This window comes from Oryx dammah, unplaced genomic scaffold (assembly GCF_014754425.2).
Source record: "Oryx dammah isolate SB20612 unplaced genomic scaffold, SCBI_Odam_1.1 HiC_scaffold_13, whole genome shotgun sequence".
In the NCBI taxonomy this organism is placed as follows: Eukaryota; Metazoa; Chordata; class Mammalia; order Artiodactyla; family Bovidae; genus Oryx; species Oryx dammah.
In genome coordinates, this window is record NW_024070197.1 from 43,601,204 (window position 1) to 43,625,356 (window position 24,153).

Sequence of the window (24,153 nt, forward strand, 5' to 3'; positions counted from 1 at the left end):
GGCAGCGCTGCGCGCGGGCCGGGCGCCCGGGGCGCGGGGCGCGGCGCGGGGGCCCGGGACGGCGCGTCCCCCTGGGCGGCTCCCGCTCTCCCGCGGTTCGCGTGGCCGCGCCTTTGTGTGCGGCGGCCGCGGCTCCCGGGCTCCTTCGGCTCCAGGTCGCTGCGCCCCTCCGGCCCCGCGTCCCGCGCGCCGCCCCCGGGACAACCCCAGCCCGGCGCCCCCCGACGGTGGATCTAGCGGCTTCGAGGAGGCGGGCACCAGCGCCGGCGAGCCCTAATCCCGGCCCCGCGGCCCCGGGCCCGGCTCAGGCATGGATGTGAGGTTCTACCCCGCGGCGGCCGGGGACCCCGCCGGCCTGGACTTCGCGCAGTGCCTGGGGTACTACGGCTACAGCAAGGTGACCGGGCCGGGCTGAGGCCGGGGGGCGGCGGGGCGGGGGCCATCTCTCCATCCCGGGCGCGCCCAGCTCTGCCTGCTGCACTTTTCTCTCCCCACTCCACTCCTTTCCCTTTGCGCCTTCGTCTCTGTCCAACTCTCTCGCTCTACTCTTTCTGCCCCCTTCCCACCCCCCTTTTTGTCCCTCATCCTGCGCTCCCCTCTCCCCTCCGCCTCTCCTCCCACTATCTCACTCCCCACCCCCCACTCCGCCGACTCTCTTTGGCTGCCCCCAAAGAAGCGAGGAGCAGCCCAAGAACTGCAAGGGGGGACTCGCTTTGTTGTTATTAGTAAACCCGATCACAGGCTCCCCGAGTGTGGGGTGGAGGGGGGCAATGCAGGAGTCCCCGATCTCGTGGTCTGATGACCTCGCCACCCCTCTCCCAGTCCATCTCACCTCTCCCACGCCCCCGAGACCTGGACTCTGGGCCGCTTAGCGAAGGAAAGGAACTAACTTTTGAGCGTGCCCTGGATGGGGGGAAGAGGGGGCCGGGAAGTGGTGGGACCCCCGCAGGTGGCCTTTGCTGCCCTCTCGCTGGGGCACTTTGGACCACGCAACGGAGGGGCCCGCTCTTCCCGGGTTAGCGCGAGTGGCTTCTCATCTTTCATTTTCTGGGGAGGGGTAAATTTGGCATTTCGGGGAGATCAGGGTTGGAGACCTCCACACCACGCCCTGGATCACCCCATCTCCGTCGCCTCCCCCTGCGCCAACTTTGAGGACCGAGCATTTCAGGTGGCGGAAGGTGGATCTCTCGGAAGGGCAGCTGGCGCCGCGCGGAGCGGCGAGTCCGTGCGGGAGCCGGAGTCCTTGGGCCAGGGCAGCGCGGACTCGGGTTCTCCATCCTTCCTGAAGCCCCCAAAGCCAAGCTTTGAAGGAAACATCACCCCGAGGGCGATATTCAGAGAAAGAGCTGTGCCTTTCGACTGTGGTTTTTCTTTCTCCTTCCCCACCCCTGCTCCTCCCTCCCCTACCCCACCCCCTTTTTCTTTCAAATCGCAGTTTGTTTATGATTGCTGGGATAACAGAGGAGGAAATAAAGAGCCTGCAGAAAGAAAGGTGCTATACAAAACTAATGAGTACATAGCAGGAAGAAGGGGAATTGTATCGAGGGAGGAACGGTTTGCAGTGCCCCGTGGCTGATGGAGGCTTCTGTTCTTTTCTATTTGTTTATACTCCCATCCGATCGCAACTCCAGTGCTGAAGTTTGTGAAAGACCATCAAGGTCTCTCTCCTTCACCCTTGTCCCCTGTGTCATCATCGTCCAGCTCTGCGCCTGGCACTGAGGGGCCTCCCAGCAAGTATAGAAGGAAGGGACCTTATTCAGTGTGTTTTAACCCTTTGGTGATGGGAGGGCGAGGCGGGAGCATTCAAGCTCTCCAAATTCCTGAGCTTTGAAAGAGAAGCAACAAAAAGCCCACCGAGGTAGCTAGAGTTACTGTTTAGTTTCTGTCCTCTGATTTTGGATTTACTCAGGTTATTAAATGCTTTAAAAAGTCCCCCATGTATGCTCAGTTAGGGACTCAGGCAGCCTAATTAAGTATGTAGTGTATCTGAGAATCCACCTAATTGTTCCAGTGGGGTATTATTTGTCTCCTTACAACTTAGCCTTGTGTATGCAAGCCTTGTCTAACTGGGCAGGCTCTTATTTTTGGAAGCCATTACCTTTCCTAATGTAACTACTTCTTTCTCTGATTTGAGATCAGCAACACTCCAATGACACCAAAATAGAAACCTTTTGTACTAATCCAGTCACTGCAATGCGTGGCAAATCTCTGTTCACTAGGATCCCAAGGGTACTTCAAGGGACCAGAGGAAATTGTGGGTGTTTTGTGTGTGTCTCTTTTCATTTTTTGAGAAAGGCTATTTGGAGTCAATTTAAACTCAGAACATTATTTATTTCAGGGAGTGTCTAGAAAGCTTAAAAACAGACAATATTTACTGAAATGCTTGTTCACCTTCAGGAGTAGGGACGCAAGTTGGATTGCTGTCATATTTTCTTAAAGCAGGTATTTGCCTGAAATAACTCGGTTTCATAGTAATTCTGCAGTCTGTCGTCTTAAGTGCTCTGTGTACCCACCTTATGAAAGTTAGCACTTAATATTGGTACAAATCAGATTGCACTTATTTTAAGGGATGTTTGCATTTCATTCCTTGCAGATAAAAATACAAAAATCTTTCAATTGAGCCATGATACTGTATTTCCCTACTCTTCATTTCATAAGTGAACAACCCAACTCTATTCCCTGTAATTTTTCTTTATGGAGAGAATGAAGTAGAAGAGGAAGTATTAACTTCATGGGTATAAAACAGCAAGTGCTAATTAAAGGTTTATAGCACTTCGTTTCATAGCTAACTTGTGTGTCTGAAGTGGCATTATTCAATACAGATTTATATCGAAAATGTAAAAACTAGCGGACAAAGGCATGCATTTATTTTATTTGAAAACACCTGTAATTATTAATCTCCAAAGACTTTAACTTTTAATCATCTATATTATCTTTCTGGTTGGGAAATGATGGCTTTCTAGGAAAGTCTGTTTCTGCCCTTTCTTGTTTTAATGACCATCTGGGAAACTTTAGAAGAAATACAGAGCCCTCTGCTCCAGGCTTAACAAGTGCAAAGTTAGCTCTTATCTTTAAATTTATTTACAAACCGTGAATAATAGGGTTTCATTCATTTCTCTCTTTAACAAATGACTAGAGTCCTTTGTATAAATTATATCATGTGCATTATCTTTACATTCTGTGAGTATATGGATCCTTTTTAAATGTCAGCGATCATGAAAGTGTGTAACTCTGTCTATGGAGAATGGATGAAAGAGTTTTGAGGGTTCAAAAGTCATTGCAAGTAGGAGAATAACTTCAAATAAAATATAGCCAGGATCATTAAAATCAGTTAATAATTCATGAACCAGCCACGGATGTATAAACTTAAAGTCATCTCTATTTCCTCAGGGCTAATTTCCATTTTAATTTCAAGTGGAAAATCTATTGTTTGAGCATTTCTTTTTCTGATGCAGCTAACAAATTAAACTAACAGCTATATATATATTTTTGAAAAAGGCCTTATCTTACTCAAGTGAATTAATGATCCATTGTCTATATATCTGGATTTTTTTCTTTCTCCGGGTTCAGTTTGTCTTCACCAGTAAGAAGATAATATGCAACCTATCCATCAGCATGTTCAGAAGTCTGTTCCCCCTAAATAAACTGTTGTATTTAACGTGGGTGTAAGCAAGATAAAATCACACTGTGGGTTAATAATGAACTTGGACCCAACTCTAGTTACTTTTCTGCATGTTCTTAGGGCTTTCCTGCCCCCTTTCAAAATACCGCTATTGACTTCTTACCCTATGTAGAATGGTCCTAACTGTTGTAACTCTATCAGTCCCAAACATTCCTTTCTAATTACTATATGTGTTATTGATCACTCTGCTTAATTAAGACACTCTGATGTGAACTCTTTTCCTCCACCTCATGGGCTTCTACCTTAACTAGCTTGAAGAGTAGGAGGACCTGAAGGGTGATTTGTCATTGGTCTATATCGGTGGAGACCATGGTTTAAATTGAGAACATATTGAGAGGGGAGGGGCGTAAGACTGAAACTCTCTTTAAGTTAATATCTTGCACTAGCATAAAAACTCATGATTTCACCTATAGGTTCTAGAGTATGGGAGTATTGAACTTGGAGAGCAGATTGAGAGATTTTTCATGTCTGGTATTTAAATAAGAGGTGGAAACCACATTGTGAAAGAAATAAAATGTTTCTAAGGATCTTAAAACAGGGTTCATAAACTCAAAATGTCTTTAGGGACATCTGGTTAACCTTCATGAAGCCAGGTGTTGTGGTTAAGTGGAGAACATGCCCCATTGAAAGGGGGCGCCTTGCTCAGCATTATTAGATTTTTGTCATACCAACATTTGACCCAGTATCTCCATATTCTGCATTTCTTTTTTTTTTTTAAAGAGAATGATAATCTGGGTTTTTATGGGAAATAGCCTGAATTTTAAATATTGCAAATTAACAAACAATTGAAATCATTATGTAGCACTCTCAAACATGCTCAACTCTCGTCTTGACAAACTCATAGGCAGGTGAGAATTCAAGATATCATTTTTTTAATCAGTCATTTCTAGTTTATGTTGAACTATGTGGGTGATTCTACTGCAGTGTCCACCTACATGGATTGTTCATTTGAATGAGTGGGGGAGATACAGTTTAACTACTTTCAGTGTAGTTCTAATCCACCGTTTGGATTCTATCATTTGTTACTTTTATTGCCTCAAACCAATGGAATAGTTGTTATAGACCAGGATTTGGCAAACTGTATCCCGCAGGTGACATCTGGCCCCTTGACTGTTCTGGTATGGTCTGCAAGTTAAGGTTGGTCTTTGGATTTTTAAATGGTTGAAAGAATTTGAAAGAAGTATAAGATTGGATTGGCCAAAAGTTCATTCGGGTTTTAAGTAAATTGGTACAGAAAGTCCCAAGTGAACTTTTTGGCCAACCCAATATTTTGTGACTGTGAAAACTACATGAAATTGACTTTTGTGTTCCATAAATAAAGTTTTATTGAAACACAGCCCCACTCATTTGTTTACATCTTATCTGGGAGGTGGGCTGCTTTCACGCCGCAGTGGCAGAGTTGAGTCATGGTGACAAAGACTGCATGGCTTGCAAAGCCTGAAGCATTTGCTGTTTGCCCCTTTATAGAGAAAGGTTGCCAACCCCTGTTCTAGATAATTAGTCCACTGATGGTGCCATAATCTTCCTGTGTTCCAAGCCAAGGCAGCAGAAAGAAAATCAAGCTGGTCTAACTGGAAAGATGTCTATCTCAGAGAATGTTTCTGGAAATGGTTCTAGAATTGTGGGGTCTCAGCCCTGCCTTTGGTCATGGTTATGTAGGAGGAGGCTTGTAGAAGATATTGAAACTTATCTTCAAGAAGATCTTATTGAAGTTGTTATTGATCTTATCATCAATAAGAATCTCTGGGAATGGGATCTAGGCAGCAGTGTTTAAAAGCTCCTCAGGTGATTCTAATGTGCAGCCATGGTTGGAAACTTTATTTTAGGCTGAGGATCCTGGAGTGAGTAGTGTCAAGGGGCAGTAGAACTGGGTATGAAGTTTGTGATTGCTATAAAGAAGATAAGGCCTAGGGCAGAATTGTTGGTTCCAGGTTGGCACTCAGGGTCTTTTGAGGACCTTGGCAATGCCTCAGTCCTATTGGTCTGGGCTCCCCTTCATGTCCTCCATTTAATATAAAATGATGTGATACCATATCTCAGTTGCTATTGATGAGGTGGCTTGTGTTTGTATTTTGTAGACATTTAATTAAGCATCTATTTGTTTTAATTTTGTGGTGTATGTCTGTGTGCACGTGTGTGTGTGTGCTGTGTGGCCAATTATTTTTTTCTCATATTTTGAACATTTTTATAGGCCCCCAAGAGGCTTGGAGTTCTAGGTGTCCAGTCTGTGGTGACTAATGAATAAAGTGATCCTTCTGACAGTAACTAGATGTCCATAACCCTCCCCCCGCCACTCACATTTTGCCATCCCAAACAGTGGAGTGTTGATGAGAACCCTGTGCTCAGTGGAGCCTAACACAGTTAGCCAAAGAGTATTAATTTCAGTCATTTCAGGTGAAGTCAATAGTGTCTGTGGCCACAACATTCAAAGTATGTGTGGATATTGCAAGAAGTTTCTATTCCAGATCACAAACTGTCAGGGGAATGCTGAATCCAAGGACTTGTTTTGTTTACTTTGCACCAGTATTTTTTTTTTAAATAAATGAATCGTATGCTTCTAAAAGTCTTTGCACATAAGTCTGGATTTCCAGCTTTTCCCTCCTCATAAGTTTGGCAGTACTAGGCCTGTACCCTCTTGTGGCATCATCTCTTGTTGTCCTGATTCAGACGGCCACGCATTCCGCTGTTCACCATGGTCCTCTCCTCCCTCTCTTCCTCATACTTAGACCTCTGTAAACCTCTGAGGTCCCAGGAGGCTTCAAGTTTGAAAACTTTGATTAGAAAGAGATGAAATTAAGCGAGCATCAAATGATGCCCAGACCTAGTGAAATGAGGTCACTGTCGTTAGAGAAGTATTCCTTATGGTATGTAGGAGAGTAGATTAAATGGAAAAGGGTAATTTGTGATCATGTTATAGAGCAGTGTTTCTCAAACTTTAGCATATGTGGTGATCACCTAGAGTGGTTTTTATAACACAGACTGTTGGACTTTACCCCTAGAGATTCTGAATCATCGGTCTGGGGTGGGGCTGCCAGGTGATGATGTCATGCGGTGAGTAACATGGCATGGAGGGTGTTAAGTGGTAAGGGAAAGAGTTTGTTCTATGTACATTTATGGGTTAGAATGCTTTGGGCTGCAGGGAATAGAATGCCCAGCAAACAGTGGCATAAACCATAAGGACACTGGTTTACTTGCAAGCCTTTAGGTGGGCCATCTCTGGCTGTTTTGGATGGTTCAGTCATGTCTTCCCTGGTGGCTCAGATGGTAAAGAATCCGCCTGCAGTGTGGGACACCTGGGTTCTGTCCCTGGGTTGGGAAGAACCCTTGGAGAAGGGCATGACAACCCACTGCAGTATTCTTACCTGGAGAATCCCATGGACAGAGAAGCCTGGTGGGCTATAGTCGATGGGGTCACAAAGAGACAGACACGACCGAGTGACTGAGCACAGTACAGTCGTGTCTTCAAGAAACCTGTTTGCTTTTCTTTTTATTCTGCCATCCTTGGGACTTTCAACAGTCTCATGGTCACAGGGTGGCTGCTGTAGCTCTTGGCATCACATGCCCACGTGATATCATGCAAAATGAGAAACAGAATAGCGATGTGGTGGGAGTGGTAGCAAAGGAGCACTTTCTCCTTCTATACATCTCTTATGAACACAAAGGGAGGAAAACGGGGTGGGAGATTGCAATTGACATACACACACTGCTATGTGTAAAACAGATAGCTCTGAGAACCTCCTGTATAGCACAGGGAACTCTACTCAGCACTCTGTGGTGACCTAAATGGGATGGAAATTTGCAAAAGAGGGAATATATGTATACATATGGCTTCCCAGGTGGCTCAGTGGTAAAGCATCTGCCTGCCCATGCAGTAGACGCAAGAGGTGCAGGTTCGATCCCCGGGTCAGGAAGATTCCCTGGAGGAGGAAATGGCAACCCACTTCAGTGTTCTTGCCTGAAAAATTCCACGGACAGAGGAACCTGGTGGGTAGGCTACCGTCACAAAGAATCAGACATAACTGAGCACGCACGCACGTACTCTGGCTGATTCACTTTGCTGCACGGCAGAAACTAATACAACATTGTAAAGCAACTATACTCCAATAAAAATTTTTTTAAAAAAAGAATAGCTTTCTTGATAACAGTTCCACTAAACTCTTTTGACTTATTGATCAGAAATGGATCACATGTCCACCCTAGACCCATCATTGGCAAAGAGATTGCTGTGATCAACTTCAACCAATCCTGTGTCATCCCCTGGGGCTGGGCACTAGTTACATGAGCATAATGAATGCTATGCTCCGTTAGCGAGGAGGAAGGCTGTCGGAAAGACACCTGTGTCTACTGTGGGGCACATCTGAACAATTTTGAGAGGACTGGTGGTGTGGGGGGGGCCTGTCCTGGGTGAAGATGGCTCTGACATTTTCGTGTGGGACCTGACGAGAGGTTGTGAGGGTGGAGGCAGGGACGAAGGATTTGAGCTAAGGAGAGGTGGGTTTGGGTGTGAAGGAGAGAGGCAGGGAACAGAGCATCTCTGTAGCTTAGGAAGGAGAAAGGGAGCAGAGTGTTTGAACTTGGGACCTGAGTGAATGTTGACCTCAAATAGAAGCAGAGAGGCCAAAGGAGGAGCTGGTGTTGAAGGACAGATAAAGCTGATTGAGGATGTTTTGCTGGAACATTCCCACAGAGATATCAAGTAGGTGCCCTGGAACTTGCCAGTGCCCTGGAACTCAGAGAGAGAGAGAGAGATCGGGGCTGAAGGACCAAAGTCGAGGTCTTCCTCTATGTGATAAAGCACTGCAAACAGAAGTGACTCCTGTAAATGTAAGGAGACAGGGGTGCAAGGATATATATGCTTAATCAAGAGGGTTGGCTGATGTGGTACTTGTTAATTCAGCTTCCCATTTAGGAAGGCGGTATTTTAGGACATGACTTGTGAAACTCAGAAAATTTGGAAATCTTGCTATACCATTACAACTACGATACAAAAAAGGAGTGTGTGTGTGTGAGTTGTGTGATGGCATACTTGTTCTATCTTAACAGTCATTTGGAAAGAAGCATTCTTAAATGGTGGTCACCAACTGGGAATGATGCAAAATTTGTAACACTTGATGTTACAACCTCATCAGCCACTTTTGAATTAAAATATTTCATGTGTTTTTCTTGATGTAAGAGGTACAAGTTCAAATTGGATTTTGTGACGTGTTAATGATGGCATTAGTATCTTAGGGGATCCATTTTGAGTGTGGTTAGTGAGGAAAGACAGGATTTCAGCTAAGTATGTTTATAAATTCAATATATTTTACAGGTGGATTCAGCACTCTTAAAAAAACTGTTAAAATATAAGAAATAGAGGCTTTTATTCAAGGTCTGCATGGGCTTCTGACAGATTTTATTTTCTCTCTCTGTAATAGATCATTTTATGTTCTTTGTTTCCTAGGTTTGTATCTTAATCCCTTCCTTTGGGAGGCCATGTTCTTTTAAATATGTTCCATGAGGGTGTAAAACACATGAGCCATTGGAAAATGGCCCTTCTTGTAGGACTAACATTCTGTCTTTAATCTTAATTTAATTTTACTTTATTTACAAAAGAATACTTTTCATGTCTTCATAATCCTGAAGTTAAACAAATTGGCCGATATCAAGAAGTGTTTGGATTTCACTCTAAATACTACCTAAATGATGTAGATTCATTCTTTTGGAGGAACTAGATTTTAAGGTGGGCCCTTCTATTCTAGCGCTTACAAGTTTAATGTGGCCTTTGCTACACTGACTATAAATTGTTTATATAAAAGAATTATGTTAAAATTGTAACGGAAGTGAGTTCTCAACATATGTTAAACTGATATGGTAGAACTATACCGTATTATGAGATTTTCCAGCACTTTCTACAGCTAATTTGTAATGAGCAAGGGATTTTGATGTGCCATAGAATAACAAAAGTTTTCCACTTTCTTTTAAAAATCTTCTAGATATAGGAAGTAGAAGTTCCAAATGCTGACCTGCTAGAAAACTTGTATTAAATATGTATGTTTGACTTGAAACTTTTTTTTTTTTAAGAAAAAGGATGAGCTAAATTTAGAACTATTGAATACTCATGAAGAATACTAGTAAATCTGTTTTCTAATCTTTGATGCTTGCCTTTGGGCTTCTCAGTTGGTGCTAGTGGTAAAGAATCTGCCTGCCAATGATGGAGATGTAAAAGACATGGGTTCAATCCCTGGGTTAGGAAGATTCTCTGGAGGAGGGCACGGCAACCCAGTCCAGTATTCCTTCATGGAGAATCCCACGGACAGAGGAGCCTGGTGGGCTACTGTCCATAGGGTTGCAAAGAGTCAGACACGACTGAAGCAACTTAGCACTCATGCATGCCTGTCTTCAGGGAGAAACTCAACTCTTATTACTTGGCTTACACAAAAAATTCTAACAGTGTTTAATGGAGAAGTCGTCAAAACTATTGTACAGGTAAAACTTCGTTCGAATCCAAGTAGGGAAAATCCTCAAACTGAGTTAAATAGAAAAAGAGTTGTGAGTTTTGCTTCAGGCATAGCTGGATCCAGGTGTTACAAAGGGATGCTGTCAAGCCTCTTTTATATTAGTTCTCTTTTCATCTGTTTGGCTTCTTTCTCAGTCAGGTTATACTCAGATGGTGGAAAGATGTCCAGTAACAGCTGCAAGTCACACCTGCACAGCTTTCCCAAGAGGGAGCAATTCTCTTCCCTACTTGTCTTAGTACCTTGTGTGTGTCAAGTCTCATTGGATAGAACTTGGTCACGTGCCCAGGCCCAGAGTCACATACGCATCTTAGAATCAGAGGTGCGTACTGGCAGGCCCCACAGAAACCAGATGAACCAAGATTCGGGAGCAATGGTGCCTCAGAGGGACACCAAAACACTGATGTCACAGTGAAAGGAAGTGGATGTGTGGTATTAAAAACAGAAAAAAATCCATTTAAACTGCTAAATGAAGTGAAACTTGATGCTTTTGAAGAATTTTGAAGATTTGAGTTGTTCATGTTTCTTGTTCTTTGTGGAAACCAGAAATAGCCTATGCCTATTCATTGTTACTTATTATGCATTTATTGGGAATGCACTTCTTATGAGGGCCTATTAGATGCGGTGTGCCTTTGAGAAAACTCTGGTTTGGTGGGAGAGCAGGTGTTTATATGTGAGTGTTCAGGAAATACGGGTGTGTGTGTGGGTGTGTCAATATGGGTACATGGGGAGATATTCTGGACAGAGGCCCGTGGTTGGTTTGGTAAAAGTGTTCCAGAAATGGTCAAGGAAGGGGAAACTTTGATGCAGGTAAAGAAGAACCTGTGAGTTAGGGTTTGCTTGCAAGTAACAGGAAAATAAAATCTTGAGGGCACTCCCCCCTGGTAAATAAAAGATGCTTGCTCTTTGGAAGAAAAGTTATGACAAAGCTAGACAGCATATAAAAAGCAGAGACATTACTTTGCTGACAAAGGTCCATATAGTCAAAGCTATGGTGTGTTTCCAGTAGTCATGTACAGATGTGAGAGTTGGACCATAAAGAAGGCTGAGCACTGAAGAACTGATAATTTTGTACTGTGGTGTTAGAGAAGACTCGTCAGAGTTCCTTGGAGATCAAACCAGTCAGTCCTAAAGGAAATCAGTCCTGAATATTCATTGATAGGCCTGATGCTGAAGCTGAAGCTCCAATACTTTGGCCACCTGATGCAAAGAGCTGACTCATTAGAAAAGACCAGAATGCTGGGAAAGATTGAAGTCAGGAGGAGAAAGGGATGACAGAGATGAGATAGTTGGATGGCATCGCTGACTCAATGGACATGAGTTTGAACAAGCTCCGGGAGATGGTGAAGGACAGGGAAGCCTGGCGTGCACAGTTGATTGGGTTGCAGAGTCAGACACGACTAAGCAACTGAACAACAACAGCTATGGTTAGCAGTCTCTGCTCTCACTGCTGGGGGCCTGGATTTGACCCCAGGTCAAGGAACTAAAATCCCTACAAGCAGTGAGGTGTGGCCAAAATATAGAACAAAACAAGCAAAACACAAAACCTCAAAAAACTACTTGAGAAGCAGTGGCTTAAGTGAGGTAGATTTTCTCTTGTCCCTAATGAAGAATAGAGGTAAGTAGTACAGGGCTACTATGGGGGCTTCCTAAACATCTGGGACCCAAGCTTACCTCCAACTTTCACGTGCCCCTTGAACTTATGGTTCAAGGTGGAGGGCCAGTTATCTTCATGGTCCAAGCAGCAGAAAGGAAATGCGGTCAAGGGAGGTTTCCAGAGGCTGCCACAGGACACTTGCTTATTCCTCACTGGCCAGAGCTGAGACACAAGGCCACACCTACCAGTGCAAGTTTGTGGCTGGCCGTGTGCCCAGGCAGACACTCGGGTACTGAGGAAGCAGGCATGAGTGCTTGTGAGTGTGGTCTGAGGAACCCTTTCTGGTTATCTCCAATACAAACTGTGATGTTTTATTTTACTTCATTCAGTATTTATTTGCCCCTTAGAGGGTGCAACGGAGAAGGCAATGGCACCCCACTCCAGTACTCTTGCCTGGAAAATCCCATGGATGGAGGAGCCTGGTAGGCTGCAGTTCATGCTAAGGGTTGGACACACTGAGCAACTTCCCTTTCACTTTTCACTTTCATGCATTGGAGAAGGAAATAGCAACCCACTCCAGTGTTCTTGCCTGGAGAATCCCAGGGATGAGGGAGCCTGGTGGGCTGCCGTCTGAGGGAGCCTGGTGGGCTGCCGTCTATGGGGTCACACAGAGTCGGACACGACTGAAGTAACTTAGCAGAGGGTGCAAAGGCGTGGGGTGGGGGTGGGGGGGTGCCATCTATCTCTTCACTATCTATCTCTTCACTATCTTCTATCTCTTCACTATCTCTTTTAGTGAAAGAGATACACCATGCTATCTTTTCAATCCTTTCTTCAGCTTTGGGGTTTTATTTGGGCACACTTAAAATACGCAATGATTGATCTTCTTTGCAGGAGCTGCAAATTCAATGTCCTGACATTAATTGATTACTTATATTTTAGGTCCAAATTTCTTTTCTTTTTGAAATATCTCTTGAATTTTTACACTATCATTTCTCAAGTCCAAACTCTTGGTAACAGAGTTTTATGCAGAAGTCAATCTTTAGTTGCATTTTTTAATGAGATTGTTTTTCAATGGACTTGCTTCTTCTTTGATCAAACCCAGCTTACTTCTGACTCATCATATCCATATGTCCACCAAATCTTCCCCAGAAACCTATGGTCCTCTTTGCCCTTTCTCCTCACTTAACCCCCTGGTCCCTTTAGTTAACCTGTGACCACTGCAAAGCCAAGGCATCCCTCCCACCATGCCTCCTCAACCCCCCCCCCCACTTTTGCTGTGTAGGCTTTGTCAGCCTTTGCTCAAGCCTATTTCTCAACTTTAGGGTAACTGAGAAGTGTGGCCATTTTCCCTATTAAAAATTAAAACTGTCTGAGTGTACCTGAGTCCTTTTGTTCATCTGTTTATTCTCTTGGACATTTTCCAAATGGAGAGCCCAAGGGCTCCCCACTGTTTTCAAGCCACAGTCAGACCAGCTTTCCCCTCAGTCTTAGAAGTGAACTCTCAGCTTTCACTTCACAGGAACGTTGATATTATCTGCTGGGAATTGCTCTACTGTCATCCTCACTTGTGTAGGAACCACTTCTCTCTTTCATCCAGACCCAGAGGAGAGCAGTTTCTGCTCTTTAGGGGAAATCCCCACCACCCCACCCCCACCCCCATAACAATGTCACTCCTTTTCTGACTGTTAAATATTCTTGATTCTGCAGACAACTCCCGTCTTTCCTGTCTGGTCCCTGTCAATGGTTACTTTCAAATGTGCCTAGATGTCCTCTGACCTCCACGACATGCACTTCAGATTTTTCCACCTTCAGTTTGTTGAGGGCCACCTCACTTGTCATAATTTTGACTGTCTCCTCAGTCCATCCATGGGCTTCCCTGGTGGCTCAGATGGTAAAGAATCTGCCTGCAATGCAGAAGACCTGGGTTCCATCCCTGGGTGGGGAAGATCTCCTGGAGAAGGGAATGACTACCCACTCCAGTATTCTGGCGCAGAAAATGCCATGGACAGAGAAGTCTGGAGGGTTACATTGCAAAGAGTCAGACACGACTGAGCGACTAACACACACACATTATAATACATGTCACAGTTTCATTCAACTCACTTTTCTCCCTTACATAAATTAATGGTAAATGAAGACTATCACCAGTGGAAAACCCTATCACTTCCCAGACTTAAAGGAAAATCCTAAAGATAAACACCAAGGGGGTAAACAGTATTCTGGAAAGCTCACTGGAGACCTTGCTGGCCTCAGGCTCTGCTGTCTGTTTGTTGAAAAGGAGGATTTGCAAGTGTTAGCGAGGTGTGGAAGCTATGTTAGCACCAAACTGAGATGCTGCCTTTGATTTTATCTGGGGTCTTGAAAGGGAGTTCAGAACAGAAGGACTTTCTCAAGATGTGATTAAACATTCTTTCTTCCTTGTCTATGGACCTTGCAGAGCAGTGCTTCTCAAACTGATGCAGGTCAGCTGGGGGTTGGGATAAAGTGCAGATCAGTGGGTCTCGGGGGTGCTGGAGGGTTGGCATTGCTAACCTGTTGCTGCTGGGTCCTGGCCACGCTGGTAGTTGTGAGTCAAGAAAGGACCATCTTCGTTGACACTTATCTGACTCTCTGAACCCCTGTTTTTTAACATCTCTCTACACCATTGCTCAGACAGGAAATCTCTACCTAGACTTCCATGTCTTTCCTACTCCCAGGCCCTTCTCAACATACTGCAGTTCGCTTCTGTTTCTCCTTTTATTTATTGACACCATCTTTTCCCTCTTCTCCTGTGAGCTCTGCCTTGCCCAAGGAGACTTCATTCATTCTTGCAAGAACGTGGAGTGCCAACTTTAGGTGAGATCCTACTTTAAGCCCTGGAGCTATGCTTTTCTGATGGCTCCTTGAAATCTATCTCTACCCCTGCCCTTCTATCTCCTGTGACCTTCCTTGTCTCTGACTCCCAAATATGGTACATTTGGGTACTTCTGCTCTTTTGTCCTGTCTGCTTTCTCTCCTCTTCCCAGACAGTGAAAATGTCCTCCCATAACCTGTCTCCTTACTGTTTTGCCCCTGTATTTTTTCCCCCCACTTCTTGTGTAGGTCTTGTTGTCTGCCTTTTGCTGTTCTCTCTCTGATATTGTTTGTATCAGATATCTATTGCTGTGTAACAAATTAAACCTTGTGGTTTAAAACAAAAAACAGGTTTCCCTTGGGATTCTGCAAGTCAGCAGTTTAGGCTGGATCCAGAGGCACAGTTATTCTATTTTTAAATTTATTTATTCTAATTGGAGGATAATTGCTTTACAGTATGGCACAGCTATTCTTATCTTAGCTGGGTTCTCATGTGTTTGTGATCGATGAGAGGTTGGCTAGGAGGCTCTGCTTCTGGAGGTTGGCTGACTGTCTGCTGGGGGTCCTCACTTCTCCTGCAAGTACATGTAATCTCTCCCCTCTGGCAAGCCAAATTGTACACAGGAGTCTGGATGGCAGCATTTTAAGAAGGTCAAAGAACCCTTGAGTTCAGGCTCAGAATCTTGTCCTTCTTGCAGATTCTACTGCTCAAAGCCAGCTTCAAGGGGAGAAGTAGATTCCATTTCTTGAAAGGAACTATTGCAAATTCACATGACAAAAGCATGTGGATACAGGGAGATGTGGGGCTTTTTTTTTTTTTTTTTGCAGTCTACCCCCCAAGGCCTCAAATCTTCACCTCTGGTGCCATATGCATTTCTCATCTCCTACATGGCAGCTCTCTAGAAGACATTACCACTTCCCTGTCTCCCATCTATTCAAATCCAACATAAGCCATATGGCCACCTGCATCCCTCTTCCCCCAAAGCTCCCCTTCACATTTTCACCATTTCTCTCTGTGCCCTCACTGTTTTCATATACAAAAAATTAATCATGATTGCTTGGCCCCTTTCGTTCCCTTAGGGCAATAACTCTTCATGTTGTCTTCATTTTTCTTCTCATGTGCTTTTTTGCATCTATCTTCTTTCTTTCCATTGCTAGCATCCTAGCCCAGGCCTCTGTCATAACCCCAGGCTCCTCACCAACTCTGTATTCTCTAAATTTCTCCCACCTGCAGCTGAGTCTGTGCTCCACTTTGATTTGATCCTCAAAAGGATATTAGTCTAAGCATCATTCTCCTTCTAAAAGCACTTCCAATGGCTCATTGTTGTGTATACCAGTGCTTTCTCAGCCTTGCCACCTCTTTTTGGCCATATCTACATACCACTGATATTATTTATTAAATATTTTGTGGACTTTACTAGCAGTCCAGTGGTTAAGACTTTACCTTCTGGTGCCGGAGGTGTGGGTTTGATCCCTGGTCAGAAAACTAACATCCCACATGCCTTGAGGCTAAAAAACCAAAACATAAATAATAAGAGCAATATTGTGACAAATTCAATAAAGACTTTAAAAATAGCTCACATCAAAAAATTAAAAAAAAAATTTTTTTTTACATTGGCTCACTTTTTATTTTATATCACTATTGCATAAGGCAATCTTGTATTGCTTGCAATATGTAAAAATTAGCCATACAATAAATGCAAAACTGTTAATATTTTTTAAACACTTATTTATATATCAATTAAATTAATCCATTTATGCATAATAGATATTGGGAGTATTGGCCTACTGGCTAAATTGCTTTGTCCTCAATTTGACATTGAAGACCCTTCATATCTAGTAACAAAGTTAACCACATTAAGGAAAAATAAAATTCCTTAGAAAAGATTATTGAATTTTATTAAGGGTCATTACAGTGGCTATAGATCAGCACCACAAAGTAGGATTGCCTGTCTTAATATTTTTATACATTACTTAGATATATCAGTTGTTTTGAACATATTAATCTGAATTAGCTATTTTCCCTGGCCCTCAAAGCTCTGTTGTTCATACTTACATTCTTGGTGGCATAATAGTCTTGTTCTGTCTGCATTAATAATTTTTCAAATATTATCTCCAGTTCTGACTTTGACTTGACGGGTTTCCAGCTGCCAGTGGGCCAAAATTTTGTACTACATATTCCCTTATTCATGGCTTGTCTTAATTCTAGATTCCTAGGAAATACTTTAATTGTGATGTATACCATTGTGATCATCTGAAAAATCACCTCATTGTTAGACACTCTGAAAACACTGATGTCTGAGCTGATGCCAGATGGGGGGCACTCACCTGCCTTCCCACGATTTTTGAACCTGTGTGTTTATTAGGGTAAAACCGGTGGAAGTTCAGGGCAGAAACCAAGTGAAGGAAAACCAAGTCAGTTTAAAGGAATTCTGATAGACTTATACAGAAAGCAAGAAGAGTGACGACAGAAGGCAAGAGGGACAGTGGTTGAGCGTGATCCCGAAGACACATATCTAGGGAGACAAAAAAAAAACGATGTCGCAATGTGGGGAGGAAAAAGAAAAGGGTATTTTTTTTTTTAGAGGCCAATTCAACCTTAAGTTAACTGATAACTTTTGAACTATAGTCAACACTTTATTGCTTAACTACTAAAATTTCCCAGTGAAATGCAACCCACATGTGAGAATTCAACTTTCGGGGAAATGTTTTTCTGATGATAAAGTTGGCCACTATACTTAATGGTTGACACAGGATACTTGTCCTTTAGTTTCCTATCAGAAATGATGCTCTTGAAGTCTGCTGCTCAATCCTTAGTAAAAACTGTTATTAAGAGATAATATATTTATGGCGAATGGCCTGAAGAAGATGCAGTGCAGCCATTCAACCAGATAACCTAATTTAACGTGAGGCTTCTGCCAGCCTGAGAGCTGCCTGCTCAGGAGGATGCCCTGTTGTAAACCCCGCTCCACAGTTGCCCTCGCTGGGTCTTTCTCGTGTATCGATTGCACACTCCTAGAGCTTCACTTTGCACAAATAGTAGTTTCATGAATATTTTCTTTTCAGTTCTGTTTAGGCTGTATCCCATTACATATCCCAGTGTCCTCTTTTATGATGTCTTACCAGAGAATCTTCTTAGGTTACTGTACAGGAAAAGCTGGGGGAAAAAATCACTTAGCTTTAGCTAATAGGTATTATTAATCTTGTTATTCTCATTTCTTTGCATTGGCTGCCAACAAGCTTGGAGTCCAACATGAAACTTACTCAGTAACTATCCAGGAGAGTAGAATGTACATTCTGGTCATCTTGGCTTTATTATTTTCTTAAATTTTTTGCCTTGATTCTTAGAAATATAAACTCTCTCTTAGAATCAATTGTACTTTTAAAAGTCACCCAACTCTTTTGTGGAGAAAGACAGGTTATGAATAAATACTTAAAATGCTCCTAAGTACAATGAGCGTGTTTATATAGTGTCAAGGATACCTTGCATATCTTTCTACAAGAGAAATTTCCACTTAGGAAATTAAAGTCTACTGGTTATGTCAATATTGTGCAACTGAAAAAAAAATCACCAAACACATCCCTTCCCCCTTTGGTCTTTTTATAAGGACAAGTCTAATTCTCAACTTAAAATGCTTGCTAGAGTTCATCACTTTTAGGATATTTTCCCCAGAGTTAGGGAATCTATTGAATTGATGAGTATAGAGAAAATGGGATAGTCCCCGAGCATTCAAATCAGTATTTGAGCTCTGTTATCAGTCAAAAATTTCCTCTAATTGCTATATGTTCACAGTATGCCATCATTAGCATTTATCTTGGACTTCCCTGATAGCTCAGCTGGTACAGAATCCACCTGCAATTGAATAGATGTGGTTCTAATTTTACCTGAAGACTGTGCTAAGATTACGCCAGCATTGGGAGTCCATTGGACCAGTTGTCAAGTGGTGACTGGTCCACACATACATTCCAGGGCCCATGAGTTGGCTCCCTCATAGTTGGAAAACATTTCTGCGCACACCCCGGGCATTTGATCTTTGAGAAAGCACTGCTGTCTTGGTTCTGGGAAGCCTGCCCGGTGCCACGTGAGCTCTGCCCAAATTAAGAGAAGCAGTTAACCTCTTGTAAAACCAGCCACCCTCTTAGATTGCTTTAAAGTGAGTCATGGCAATGCAGATGTACTTTACCATTGTCTTGGGGCCACTGTTTTGTTTAATCAGCTTCCTGAAAAGTGGAAAACTTTATTTTGGTAACTTTGGAAAGCAGCCTGACTCATTCCTCCTTCAGTTGTTTATCTAAGGTTGGCCCAAGAGGTCTAATGGATTTTAATGACTCTGAATATCGAGCAGTTGGCAGGCTGGCAGGGTGTGGGGGCAGAGGCCCAGTTGGAGCCACTTTCCACTATGTATGGGCTCTTTGATCTCCAGCACATTTGTGAGCCTCATCTCTAAAATGGGAATTCTGCTCTGTTGGGTGGTAGACAGACACTGGTGAACAAAACAGAGAAATCCTGCTCATAGGACTTCCATTTTAGAGGATTCTAGACCCACCTGCTACATGGGATTGTTGTGTGTAATAAATAAGCTTCTTGTTGTTGTTCAGTTGCTAAATCATGTCCAATTCTTTTGTGGCCCTGTGAACTACAGCCCACCGGACTCCTCTGTCCATAGGATTTTCCAGGCAAGAATACTGGAGTGGGTTGCCATTTCCTTCTCCGGGGCATCTTCCCAACCCAGGGATCGAACCCAGTCTCCTGCAATGGTGGGCAGATTCTTTATCACCAAGCCACCTGGGAAGCCCATAAATAAATTTACTTTGTAGAAATTAATGACAGCATTTATAGCAGAGAGTTGCTGTAAATATTGACTGTAGCTCTTTGTATACTAATGGCTTCATTATTGTTAGCTATTATCATCATTGGGGATTCCCAGGTGGCACAATGGTAAAGAATCTGCCTGCCAATGCAGGTGACACAGGTTCAATTCCTGGGTTGGGAAGATCCCCTGGAGGAAGAAATGGCAACCCACTCCAGTATTCTTGCCTGGAAAATTCCACGGACAGAGGAGACTGGCAGGCTACAGTCCATGGGCTTGCAAAGAATCGGACACAGCTAAGCACCATGCATGGCACAGTGATCATCATCATTATTCTAGGCTATTATTTTTCACCTGAGATCAGGTGAATTTCTTCAGATGTGGAGAGATTGCTAAACAGACCGTGGGAGAAGGATCTTGCCCTGGAATATCAAATATATGAACGGAACTGTTTGGAGGACTTTACACCTTAAATATTGATAGATGGATCCTGTTTTCTTTGCTTAATGTATAACTAAGTCAGGGTTTCTCAACCTCAGCACTATTGATGTTTGGGGCCAGATGATTCTTTGTTTTGGAGCTTTTTTGTATATTATTGGGTGTTGGCAGCAACCCTGGCCTCTAGCCACTAGATGCCTGTAGCACCTCCAGTAAAAACAACCAGAAATGTCTCTCAACTTGGCCAAATATTCTTTGGGGGGCAGAATTGCCCCTGCTTGGGAACCGCTGAGCTAGAGAAATATTTTGGAAAACTTTCTGGTTTTACCATTTATAAAGTGCTAACTGGGATGAATTACTCTTTCGTTACAAAGGGCATTTATCTAAATATAGGGCAGGTTTTCCTCTAGGGCCTAATGGAGCTAAAAGGAGGCTCCATTATTACCGTGTGTGCCTCAGAATAGCTAAGAAGGCCAGTGTCTGTTTTGGGGAGTCACCGGGGAAGGAAGTCCTTGGACCAGGTAAGAGAATCAACAGCCGTCTTGGCATCTGGCAACTGTTTTCTTTTTCTTCCTTTCTCTTTCTGTTTGGGGATCTCGCTGGGCTAATAGAAAAAACTTTTGAATTTGCAAAACTATGTGATACAGTAGATTGAGAAGAGAAGGTCTGTGTTGACTAGACAGAATAATTGTTCATGAACTTGGGACTTGGCTCAGTTAGGATCCACCTCTGTCTCTAGATACTTGAATTAAGTCAGTCACAAAGCTATTTGAAGTGTCTTGTTAAAATACCACCAATGACTGGTTCTATGCAATGATTACATTAAATAACAGATACAATCTGGATATCAAGGATTTCTGTTTCTCATCTCATTTCTTCTCATTTGGGGGACACATTCAAGTTGATTATTTCATGTGTTTGGTCATTTCCAGTTTATCTGCTAGCTGTTACTATTCTTTTTAGGCTTGAGTCACATGAATCCCAAGCTCAGAAATCTTTTCTTCAATCATCCCTCAAATATTTTGCAGTGACTATTCTGTATAGCAGCAGCCCCTAGTGTTTTTGACACCAGGAATAGGTTTTCTGGAAGACAATTTTCAGGGATAGGTTTTCTGGAAGAATTTTTCTGCAGACTGGGGGGATTCAAGTGATGGGGAGTGTTTGTAAATACAGATGAAGCTTCACTCACTTGCCCACTGCTCACCTCCGGCTGTGAGGCCCAGGTCCTAACAGGCAATGGACCAGTACCTATCAGGTTTGGGGGCCCCTGCGTATGGTGCATAGAAGCTTAAGAAATAGTTCTGACTTTCTACACAGTGACCTCCATGTCTGTCAGTCTTGATTGTCTGTCCTCAGAACACATCCCTGTGTCTGGCATGCAGAAAAATCTCAATTTATAACTAGCTGAAATGTTTTATGCTAATAGTCAATGTTCCTTGTTTAAAGATTCTATAGACTGATTACACATTCCTTGAACAATTGATAGGATGTCTTAAGGAACCTGTAGCAATGTGTTTAAAAGAACAAATTCCAAGAACATGTACTGTGGCGGTCCAGCATTTTCCAAGCAATAAATTGCAAAGCCTACCTGGCTGATCCTTCCCAGAGCAGTCGTCACCATGACCCTTCCCTTTCTACCATGCTTGGAATTCCCAAAGGGAAGGGGGGAGTGCTGCAGACAACAATGTGCCCTCTTGGGCTCTGATCAGGGTTTTATTGTCAGGAAATCCCCCTTTTCAGGGACTTCATTGTCTGCATCCTCTACCAGCCCTCCTCTAAACCGCCCCCCCATCCCCTACCAGCCAACAGATTTCAAGGCTTTATGGAAATGAAAAGTTGCTCTTCTTCACAAAGAAAGATTGGGGGAGATAAAGTGATTAACACTTATTTTGTTCAGGAATCCATCCGAGCCACCATCCTTGAACACTCATTTGGCTTGTTGGAAGGGTAATCTCTTTCAGAAACATTGGACAGAATTGACCAATTCATTATGTATGTAAGTCTGCTTAAGAATGTTTAATTCAGTGAGTCCTCATCTCCAGGCTTCGTAATCTCCTGCCTTGGCTATTCTATTCTCTTTGAGTTTCTGCAACTCATTTCTCTCTTGATTATTGAATCTTTCCCTGGACATTCCAGACATGGTAGAATCTCAATGAATAGATGGATGGGGGTGGGGAATTCCACACTCTTTTAGTTGGTTGTCGATGACGGAATTGTTCTGGGGTAATTAAACTTGGGCAACTACAAACTTGAAAAAAGTATGAGAATACTTAAGCCAGTGGAAATGTTGAAGCATGCCTTAGAGGCAGCAGTAGCTTATAAAATGTAGCTACTTTGGCCAATATGGGAGAAGTTCCTGGAGAGCCAATTCTGGAAGATCTAAAGGAAAACAAGTGAACATTTGGTTCTTTATGAGCAGACCACTGTTTTTGCTATTTAAAGAGAGAAACAATTCATTTGTGGGTATCTTTCAGTGGGATATATATATATATATATATATTTAAATTCATTTACTCTTCTTTTTGGGTTTACCTATCAGGTTTGTGTTATAAATCAATGCAGTATTAATACTTATAACAGGGAAGGAAGGGAGTGGGGAAAATATTTTTAAAAATTGGGAAACGTTGAAAGGGCATGTGTGTGTGTGTGCACATGCAGGCACGTGTACTGGGACTCAGATGGACGTTCCAGTGGTCGAAAGTAGCAGAGGTGTGAGAAGAGACCCTCTCTTTAGCTATTGCCTTTGTAGTTCAGGCCTCCACTATCTCTGATTGCAAAGAAGCAATGAAATACATTTATATGTGCCTGACAGTAGCCACTGATTTGAAATTGATGTTTTTCCCTGTAGGTGTAGCTGGTAAAAGTGCTAATGGCAGGCTGCATGCTTCTTAACAAGTGGCCAGATGTCTGAAATAGAATTTGATTTATAATTTTATTTTGTATGTGTTTCACTCATGTGCCTAAATAATTTAGGGAAGTGCTCTGGACTCCAGATAATTTTTTTTTCCATTTCCTTTGCAGTAGGAGGGCTTCAGGGAAAAGGGCAGAAGGAAAAAAGAAAACAACCCCACAAACTTCTTCGAGTGGATCATTACATTTTAATAAGTACATGGGTAGCCCTCCTCCCCAAATCATCAACATTTGTATTCATCCAAAATGTTCTTCAGTTCATTTTATTTATTGTAGCTAATTAGTTGCAGTGAGTTCAACACGCACGTTGGCAGTCAAGTCCTGCATGTTTACTTTCCAAAACTCAACCCCCAGACTCATGACCTAAGAGGGGTGGGATGGGGGATGGGAGGGAGGCTCAAGAGGAAGGGAACGTATGTATACTTGGAGTGGGTTCACTTTGTTGCACAGCAGAAACTAACACAGCTGTAAAGCAATTACACTCCAGTTAAAAAAAAAAGTCAAACCCCAAGCCTCCTCTTTTTCCCCTTAAAGAGCATGCCTTTTAGACTTTTGTGCAGAGGGGAATGGCAATCCACTCCAGTATTCTTGCCTGGAGCATCCCATGGACAGAGGAGACTGGTGGGCTACAGTTCGTGGGGTCGCAGAGTTGGAAACGACTGAATGACTAACACTATAGTGCTTAGACTTTTGAAACTGGAATCGAACAGAGCAGAATTTATTATTTTTATTATTATTATTATCATTCCAGCTAAGGAAACTGATTGGGGGATTTTACTTTAGCAGAACTTGGCAGGGAGGTATGCAGAGGAGGAAAGTCATAGAGCCACGACCAGGCAGCAAACGAGGGTTCTCAGTGGAAGCCCAGAGGGGAGGACAGAGGCTGCATTTGGAAAGGTCTCTCCAGGCACACTTCAGAGGTTGGGCTTTATCTTTCAGGCACTTTGCTCCAAGGGCATGCTTATACTTTTATTTTGGAGGTTGGATAGACCTGGCATGAGGGGCTGGGGGCGGCCTGGGGAGGGGAGATTAATGGGTCCTGGGGTGGGGGGAGGGGGTAGCCGTGTTCTTCTCACAAGACTTGGGTCCATTTTAGCATCTTTGAGAAGAGGCAGAGCCTGGGGATGTTCATCCCCTTTATGTCTGGTTCAGAAATGCTGAAGTCTTCCTACATCTCAGTAAGGGCCGTTGTCCTCGTCCCCATGGTGTACACATCCCCGTGGTGATTTGACATCATTTGCATTTTCTGGCCCATCATGTAAATCATAGTCATTTTTAGGAAGAAAGAATCACAAACACCTAAAAAAACTGACTTACATTCATTTCTCAAATTCCACCTCTAATATATCCTTTTCTTTCAGGCGATCAAACGTCTTATCAGAATTA

The 24,153-nt window shown here is 43.1% G+C and overlaps 1 protein-coding gene across 2 annotated transcripts in view; it reads left to right on the top strand.

Moving 5' to 3' along the window:
• The first annotated feature begins 199 nt into the window (after positions 1 to 199).
• Positions 200 to 24,153, top strand: part of TOX3 (TOX high mobility group box family member 3) — a 122,931-nt gene continuing 98,977 nt past the window's right edge. For both annotated transcript variants that reach the window (XM_040254069.1, XM_040254070.1), the window contains exon 1: positions 200 to 397. In XM_040254069.1, coding sequence (XP_040110003.1) covers positions 311 to 397 — 87 coding nt within the window. In that variant the 5' untranslated portion in view covers positions 200 to 310. The remainder of the gene's footprint in view (positions 398 to 24,153) is intronic.